The sequence below is a fragment of the Gadus macrocephalus genome, chromosome 20 (genome assembly GCF_031168955.1).
Source record: "Gadus macrocephalus chromosome 20, ASM3116895v1".
NCBI lineage: Eukaryota > Metazoa > Chordata > Actinopteri > Gadiformes > Gadidae > Gadus > Gadus macrocephalus.
Window position 1 is genome coordinate 8464626 of NC_082401.1, and position 10000 is coordinate 8474625.

At 46.9% G+C, this 10000-nt stretch overlaps 1 protein-coding gene across 4 annotated transcripts in view; it reads right to left on the bottom strand.

Moving 5' to 3' along the window:
- Positions 1-10000, bottom strand: part of LOC132449116 (tensin-1-like) — a 107211-nt gene that overhangs the window by 86145 nt on the left and 11066 nt on the right. Inside the window, exon 1 of one of the 4 annotated variants that reach the window (XM_060040745.1) lies at positions 8923-9850. The exons of 1 other annotated variant lie outside the window; for it this stretch is intronic. In XM_060040745.1, coding sequence (XP_059896728.1) covers positions 8923-8937 — 15 coding nt within the window. In that variant the 5' untranslated portion in view covers positions 8938-9850. 2 more of the 4 variants (XM_060040742.1, XM_060040744.1) reach the window with 2 other exon arrangements.

Sequence of the window (10000 nt, forward strand, 5' to 3'; positions counted from 1 at the left end):
AGGGAGTGTCCACGGTACATTGCTTCAAACAGACAGACGGACGGACCCATACAGAACAATACCCCACCAAGGCAACCTGTCCATCCGTCGTGTTGTAGACATCAACATACACACATTCACTGATGAACAACAGCCCTGGTATTACGATCAGTAATCAGCCAATATAATCAAAGTATTCAATGCATCCGATGCATGCAACAGCACACGCACACAGACACGCACACCCATAAACACACACACACAGAAACAGAAAAAAAAAAAAACACATAAGCTCTGTGTTAACATTCTAGACAGGAGTTTACAGAGTGCATACAAAACATCCACACAGCCTCACCGACCAGAAAGCACTGGAAAATTAACTGAATAACAGAGAAAGCACCTTTGGTCTTCCCCAAAGAGGACCGCCGCGTGCGCTGGTCATCAAAGTGCCACTAAAACAAGACGTACGACCGGCTGAGGGGAGAGGAGGGACCAAGAACCCCCTTCCTCAGACGCCACCAGCCTCAGCTTTAATTAAATGTATTGTGTGTCTTTGTGGGTGTGTGGGTGGGTGCATGTGTGTGCATGCATGTATGTCTGTGTGCACTGTTCACAGAATTTATGGCTACGCACAGCTGAACCAAACCCCTGCTATCTGGCAACGGGCCCATATCAAAATGTCCCATAATATCCTGTTGTGTGTGTGTGCGTGTGCATGCGTGCACCTGCATGTGTGTGTGTGTGTGCATGAGTGCGCCTGATTGTGTGTGTCTGGGTGTGTGTTTGTGTGTGTGGTTGTGTGAGTGATTTGTCTGATGTCCTTATCTCTCTGCAGCGTGACTTATCCTGCTTGGACTCCGTAGCACATTTCTGTGGAAAAGTGCAGAGACCTCACCAAGCCATTAGTTTCCATGTTGCGATCATCACACGTGAGGGGAGCCGCCACCGGACACACAGTGTTGACGCGCTGGAATGTTTGGGAGGGCAAGAGCACAGGAGATGAGGGCCGCGGTGGCCTTCTGACCACGAGAGGAACACCACGCACTGCAGAGGGGCGTTCAGGGGATCAGACCGTTTGGTTGGGTTTCAATTTTGAGTCCCATCTCAATAAGCAGCTTGCTTTTTTAAGGGTTCCCTTATGGACAGGACAGGGAAGTCTCTCAGGAAAGGGAGTTGAGATTGACGGAGAGTTGGACGGCATGAAGCGTAGGGCTAAGGGGGGAATTTCCTTCACGGTAAAGGCTAATGATTAATCACGTTTTTGTGATTTTTCACATTTTTCCTGTGTTTAGCGGTTAGAAACTATGAGCTGCTATAATGTTTGCTAACTACTAAACGACGTTGTGTAGTCTGCAGGGATAAATTAATTAAAAAAATGTTACACAATATATGACATACACAGACCCATGATGTATGTAGCGGTATACCTGATGAATGATGTGATATGCGGTATTCCATTTGTATTCTACAGAGAAATACCAACATTTATCAAACACGACTCGACAGCCCAACAAAAAAACCTCCCTTCTGTGTGAATTCATATTCATCGTTGCCATTCTATTAAACCTGAATTGTGTAAACCTAAAACTGATCATGAATGACAAATGTTGCTGCAAACTTGGCAAGAGAAGTGGAAATTCCAATTTGATAAAATCAATAGTCCCACTATTTTAAATCCACCCTGTGTGCATTATCTTATTCAGATGGTGTAATCAATAATCAGTCATTTCACTACACGGTGTAGAGTAACTGAACATCTAATATACATCCGACCACTGCTTGAATATGCGCAAGCGTCCGCCTTTACACATCATCAACCCCCTCAGACAACCACCATGTGACTTGAACTACAAAACCCCAAAAGTCCCCTGCCCGGGCAATCTTACCTCATCCTCATTCTTCCTCCTGCGTCGGTGAAAAGGGAAGATGCAGAAGAAGAAGTACTTCAGCCAACTGAAGACAGTGGCCAGACACCACCCCACCCCGCCCATCCTTCCCCTGCACGCCTTTCGCAAAATCGTCCAGCGATGACGGCGAATTTGAATTGAAGTTATCGTGCCTCTGCCCTCGTATCAAACCAACTCTCCCGCCAGCAGCCGTCCCTCGAAACGAGAGCCTCGGTCAAACAATCACCAATGACAACGAGAGGAGGGTGATTGGTGTTATCCCAGGACAACAGACACACTTCGTCTTCTCCTGTCCGCAAGGTGTTCCCTGATACGGGGGGGGGGGGCGATGGTTGTGTGCGTGGTGGAGGGAGGAGAGGAGGGGGGGGGGGTGGGTAGGGGGGGATGTTCAAAGTAATCCAGACAAGACTTCTTTCCCTCTTAATCCCAGTATTCCTCCATCATCCGCATCCTTCTTCTCTCACATCCAAAGCATCCTTTTGCTGCCCGCCTCTCAGAGCAAGATACTGAGGAAGAGGAGAGAGATGGAGAAAGAGGATAGAGAGACAGAGGGAGAGAGAGAGAGAGAGAGAGAGAGAGAGAGAGAGAGAGAGAGAGAGAGTGACACACACACACACACACACACACACACACACACACACACACACACACACACACACACACACACACACACACACACACACACACACACACACACACACACACACACACACACACACACACACACACACACACACACACACACACACACAGACGCTGGGGGGGGGGGGGGCAGTGTCGCCAGCAGAGAGGGAGGCACTTACAGTGATGGGAAAAGGCGGGGTGAGGAGGGGTGGGGAGAGGTTGGTCTGTAATTTAATGTAAAAAGGAGGAGTAGGGCTGGCGGCTGCTACGACTTGGGACGCTGAAACGACAATGGCGATCAGGAGAGACAGAGAGTGTATTTCTGTTCCACTGAAATGAACTGATGAAGCAAAAAGACAGACAAGAGCAGTTTAAAGCCTGGCCCCCTTGAAGAGGAAAACTCTACTTTCACACAACCTTTCCTTTTAAAGTTGTGTGAACCTATACATAAACATTGACAACAGACCATTAGAAGAGAGTGACTGCTGTTAAAGTAGACAATGACCAATCTCAGTTTTGCAAAGTACACAAACACATATTACCGATGAACACATTACCATGCAATGGTTCAGGATGTGTCACTTGGCTACAACGGACACTCCTCGTTCTCACTTCCTTTCTAGGGAAACACGCGTTGAGGGTTTTGTATGCGCGTCTACACACCACCTTGGCTGCATTCAGGCCTTTCCGCTGCCTTCCTGCCTGTCAGCCATGTTCCTGCTTCCTTGTTGTCACAGCCAAAACCCCCAACAAGCAACTGGAAAATACAATCCCTGCTATAATACCCTGGGCACAATTTATGAATCCTATGCCGCTCTGCAGAGCCAATATTTGATCCATGCTGATCCAATATGCAGCAAAAAGCTCTGTTTCAACACAGTGTCCCCGCCCAAACACACTCAGCCAAGTTGCCTGAGCGAACACAGATAAAGGGAAGGACTGACTTTGTAAATACAGACGAACGAGTCAATTGAGTCGCCATAACGGTATGACATCCAGTGCGCATATGGTCATATCAAATGTGTATTAACATATACAACTCGTACCGCGCTACAGTGGTCATCAGGTCGAATCATAACCAAATGTCACTGCTAGCTCCATGGGGGTCAAAGCACAGTAGCGGCACTTATTCAGCAGGATGGTATGCATAGGTTAAGACTAGTGGTTTCCAAATGCTGGGTCGCGAACCGTAAATGGTACCACAGCAGGGGACCAAGTGGGTAGAGGGTTGGGCCATGATAAAAACTAATCATTGTCCGCTACATTTGACCCTCGTTTGATGACTGAAACGGGAGAATACTGTATTGAAGAACATAAGCCAGAGAGAATGATAACTTATTTTATTGAACAACATATGTGGTTGGTCCTGAGCCAGAACTTCCTCCAAAGGGGGGTCATCAGTGCATGAAGAACATTTTGCGGTGGAGGTACTGTATATACCTAGAGGTATATTCTCTGTTGAAAACTGCTTTTACCACTCCATTCCAACCCGTATCTGCCCCGACTTCAAGGGAAGATTACGCCGTTCTGTCAATGAGGACCAAGCGTTTCTAGGAGATTTTGGGAAAGAGGTGAGGATTCTGTACACTTCCTGTCCAACCTCCCGCATGACATAACAATGACATTGGTGTTTAGGCTCTTATGTTTTAGTAAACCGGACAAGAGGACATAGGGAGCAAAGGCCCATTGTTCTTTGGAAGAGCCCATGTGGGAAAAGCCTATGTGGTTCACTATTTAGTCATTTAGCAGTCAGAGGTCGTTAAAGGGAGAGAAAAAAGGGCATCTTGCTAGGGATGGACTCCAGGTAGATTATTGGGATCAAAACAAGAACTTTTCTGCTTGAAACTCCCACACCACTAGACTCATAAATCATGTGATCACAGCCACCTGGAATCCCTCCTTCCCCTGAACAACAATAACTCTAACACAAACCATCTCATCCGAGAGCTCTACTTTTCACGAATGGCGCTCTCCCTTCGTCCCTCGAATTCAATAACGCTTTAGCCGAAGGTCTCAGTGCGCTTTGACTCCCTGCGATTTATTATTGAGTTGAGTTACGTTTTGACAGTGCAACGCGCAACTCGATACGATACGCTTTAGCCAACTGGACACGTCTTGCTACGACGCGCGGATAATCGCACCTGTCATCTCCTTGCGTGAGATCCCTGCGGACACATAAAAACCTGTCTCCATGACATATCAAGTCACACACATACAAACCCCCCAAAAAATACTCCCTACATAACATATCGAGGCACAACCTCACAACCCCCAAACCCTGCATAAAAAACCATTGATGCCTCCCAAAAGATTGGGTTGTATTAGCCACTGGCGGGGATGGGGTCTCTCTGTGCATGCTCTCGGCCAGCCAGTAAGTGCACGTGTGGCTGCACGGCCCAGCACACCGCAGGCCACTGGGATTAAGTGGCATACAGAGGGTATTACTTATATCCCATAATAATTCATCCGTCGATAGAAGAGTGTCGAGGGTTGGCCGCGGCTTCGATGACATCATGTGGCTTGGCTTGGACGCACACTTTGGTGTGCAGACACACACACACAGACACACATGCCGTTACATATACACACACGCAAACAGATACACTGCCACACAGGCACACACATACACACTCGCAAACAAACTTGACACACACACAGTTGTGAGCAGACATACAGAGGCATACGCATACTTATACTTACAAACAGCCAAGAACATATGCTTATAATACATTTCTCCCTAAATGAATACACATCTGAGACCTTAGAGCCAAAGAGCACTCAACACATCACTGACTACGTCCCCGGTGGTGAAGACACCACTTCATCTTGAGGACGTTGAGGTTCACAGAACAGCCCCCAAAAGACCAGCGATGGATGCAGCAGTCTGCCTCTCCTCCCTGTCGATCCCTCTCCTCCCCCTCTAACGACCACCATGGGGGGGGGGGGGGGGAAAGATGGCCAATGATGGACATCACGTGTGGATTGAGAAAGCCAATCATTGCTCATTTGTTAAAATAGAAAACAGCTGCCCCTCCAACCCACCATACTCCCTCCTCCACCGCCCCTACACCATCTTAAACCCTCAGCACCAGACTGTAGAGTAATGTGAATCCTTTTCATTTCACTTCCAACTAGCCTTCTAGCCTGGGACTTTTTAATTCATTCCATTGCCTTTTTTTAAGACCCCTCATCCTAAACCCATCCGTGATCCTAATCCTGCCTGGCGACTGGCTAAGGGAGGGAGGGGAGAGGGAAGGGGCTGGGGAAGGGTGGGAGAGGGAGAATGTTAGACCAAATGGCTTAAGACCAAACATCACATCTGTATCGCAGCGATATGTCGCAGCCTCCATCAATGATAAGCTGCTTTCCCTGGTGCAGTACAATGTAGACTGCCAGTCAGAGCGCGTGCCACCCCCTGTCCGATGTGACGCACCACACCACCACCACCCACAAGAAGTGTGTCAAAACTTATTTTGCTATTTGTCAAACTAAATTGTAAACACATACTTTTTCCATTTTGCTCTATTCTCATCAAGCAGTGTGTCGTCTTGTTCTGTTTGATTCTACCTCTAAAATGTATCACTGAATCTCTAATATATATATTTTTTAATAAAGTTGGATTGCTTGATCTGTTGATTAATTGATTGATTGATTGATTGATTGATTGATTGATTGATTGATTGATTGATTGATTGATTGAGTGAAGAGGCCCTTCGTTTAAAAATAAGTTCTGCTCTTGAGTTCTTCCTCTTTTCCTATCGGAGGCCTTTTCTTCCGTAGATCTCTCCGGGGGCAAGGGGGAGAGAGGGGGGGGGGGGGCTGCTACAGGGGAGGACTTGAATCAAAGCGGACGGAGGAAGGGATGAGGAGAACAAACACATTCCTTATGTAACACTGGAGTTACCAGAGAACAGGATAGGAGAGGGAGAACAGGAGGTAGTACAGGACAGTGTGCCAGTCCAAAGGTTGTAGGCTCAAACCCCAATGTCCTCAGTTTGCCAAACCGCGACCGGCTCCTTAATGACGTGTATCTGCATATTTCCCTGCATGTCACTTTGGTTAAAATTCTGCTAAAAGCATCTTTGAAACAACCCAATAGTAACAGTAAATAGTTCAGTACAACACCAGGCTCAAGAGTCCAAGGGCCTTCTATACCCGGAGACAGATTGTTGGTATTCATCTTCATAACGTATGCATATATTCACGTATATTCATTAGAATCTACGACTACTTATGTAACTTTAACGAAATGTGCACATGTACTGTAGACCCTGGAGATCTCCCGGACACACTGAGGGCCACACACACACAAACAACCCCCCACCCCCCCCCCACACACACACACACACACACACACACATAAAGTGTGCAAACGTAAATAAAGCCTGTGAGCTGATGTCTGCGAACGATACACCTCATATTAAGCAGAATATGCAAAGGGTAACAATTCCCAAATCATTGTGTGTCTCAATTTCCACACACACACGAACACACACACACACACACACACACACACACACACACACACACACACAGAAAACACAATAAACCATGAATACAGTCACACTTCTTTCCTTTCTTTCTTGTATTCAAGTCCAAAATTCTCCCCTCTGCCGTATCAACCACTGCATCGACCTGGCGGTTAACCAGGAGCCGAGCGAGGGGAATTCCAGGGGCCGGTGTGAGGGACGTTGGCCCTGCAGAGCCAATAAAACCAGTCCATAGGAGAGGAAACAATGATCGCACTGACAACCTTATCCCTTACCGGTAAATTACAGATTCCAAACGGGCATGACGTTCAGCCTCGCATTATCTTCTACACGGCTCCGCGTCAGGCTGGACACACGTGAAGGGAGACACGCACGCATTGGGGAGCATAAAGCACCCGCACAAGTACTTACACACACACACACTACACACAGATGAAACACACACACACAGACACACACCGAGACCATTCTTACGTTCCTAGCATTGACATCCATCATCCACCCTCATCCACCACCCATGTATGATGACCATAGTTGGGCCTATATAGTTAAAGACTTGGACCACAGGATAGACTAGATAGGGTGTGAGACTCCCATGCAATAGGCTCTGGGTTCAAATCCCCAATTTTCAGTTTTTACCCATAGGCATGCCGCTTTTAATGAAATGTATTAAATATACTAAACATTAATAGTAAATAATGGGCTGTTTCATAAGCCCAAACCGAGTAGGGAGGTGAACAGGGTGATGCAATAGTAGCCAGGTCCAATTTAGGGTTAGTTCTTCCTCATGCCTTATCATTTGTGATTTGTCAAATTGACTCAAATCTATCTTCATTTTGTACAAAGTCTTGTAACCACTTTATCTAAGTTGTAAGTGTTTAGTTCGGTTCTAAATCACTATCCTCCCCCTTAAGCGGATGCCTTGGTCAATGGAATCAATGGTTTACACAAAAGCCTAAGCTAGGCACCTCACGTCCCCTGCCGTGTTAAACTTTTCACCCTGTTACACAGCCGGACAGACCAGGCCTGGTGTCGTAAAAAAGAAAAAGACAAATCACAACAAGCCCTTCAGGGACAGAGGAGCGAGGCCCAATCCAGACCGAGGGCTCACAGCTCCTCCCAGTTAAGAGCCCATCAACTTTAACAGTCATTAAGGGGATCATTATGGGATGTCGAGAGAGTGATTTACCACCCATTCTTGTTAGAAGAGGGGGTTGGCGGGGATGGGGTCACGTTTAGTCATAAGGGACAGGACGCGATGACGATGAGAGGGGAGGGAGAATGAAGGCTATGAATTGCAAGACGTGCTGCCCAGCCATCAGACAGAAGGTGAATTCACTTAATTCCCGACAGACACTACTGTCGTCTGCAGCGTCTGGAGACACTCAGGGCCTTGTCCTTAGGTACTTGGTAGTCGCACTTCAGTCTTACTGAATTCCCATAGTTATTTTGTGAGTATATGAACGCAATACTGTTCAAATAGGGACTCGATGTTGGAAGCCGGCTAAAAAAATAAATATCACACGGTTACATCATACTTTTCTACTTTTAGAAAGATAAAAAATTTTAACTTGAAGACGACCACCATGTTAAACATAATCACTTGTATACAAATGTTAATTTGTATTAAGTAGTTTTTTCTTTTAAAGGACATTCCAAGGATCTCAAACTTCCTTTAACACAAATCAACAACTATGTGTCATATGTTGTGATCCACAGGCATCCATAGTACCCCCAAAAGGCCCTCTTTGACTACATAATACTGAAACAAATCAACACAAACATAAAGCCACTAACATAATAACAAATTAAACATTAGCTACTTCATTAACATTTCAAATGCCAACGCGTTCAGATTGGAGCCAATCCCTGACCCCGCTCCTAACTGACAAATAACTGTCGTCAAGACAACAAGAACTCACCACCCAGAAGGACATCGCGGGGGCTTCTTCTTGGAGATCACGCAGACACACACACAGGTCAATGCGCCTCCTCTTCTTCAGTAATTCACAGAGAGAGACTCTTCCAGAAATGCGTAGCGGGCGGTTGGCCGGTCTGACACTCTTTGGCCGCAGCCGTCCTGTCACTGTGTGTCCCGACTCAGAGTCGCAGAGCGCCACAAGCCCAACAGTCTGCGCCCTATCCTGACACGTTTCCTGAATAGCATTGTTAGCAAAGGGGAGAGGAAGGCAGCGCACGTACACACACACACACACACACACACACACACACACACACACATTATGGAAAGCCTGCGTCAGGAGACATGGACAGTGAGAACACCAGAAGCTGTTGTTCTTTCTACCATTTTTTGGGGGGGTGTGGGGGGGGGGGGGGGGGTATTTTTTTCAGAGCTCTTTTCAAACTAGGAGTTGGACGGGTTGGCTTGTACGCTGTGACATTTAACTTCCTCGTTCCCCCCTCCATGGGCAGGACAAGGAGCCCTTCTCTTTCAGCTCGGAGCCCTGGGAGTCAGAGGCTGGGGAGGGGGGGGGTTGTGCTGATTCACTTTAGCGTTTTAACTTGAAATTCAGACTCAGCAATGTCCTCTCATACGTACTGAATCCTTAGCAAATCATAACAAACACTCGAAAATGTTGCGAGGCCTCTTGGAATGACATCGGACGAAAGAATATGTGCACCAAATATGAAACACATGTGCGACACCAATGCAAAACACAATCGCTCCAGTCCTCGGGTTCTGTCGTTGAGGCCTGATGTCATGTGTGGAGTTGGTCCGTGTCACAGCTTGTACTTCCTAATCTCTTTGCAGGGAGACAACATCCAGTAGAGAGCCATGAATCCAGTATCTCTTTTTTACACTGTATTCACTGATTCAACTGTTCAGAAAGCTGAGCTGGTAGAGGTCGGGGAGGAGGGGGGGGGGCAGGGATTATACCAGCAGGGTAAAATGGCTTCATCAACAGTTCCTGATAGAGTCAAGAACTAAATAAATACACTGTTAGCAGATAGAGGGCATGGAGTGTTCTGTGATGGCGT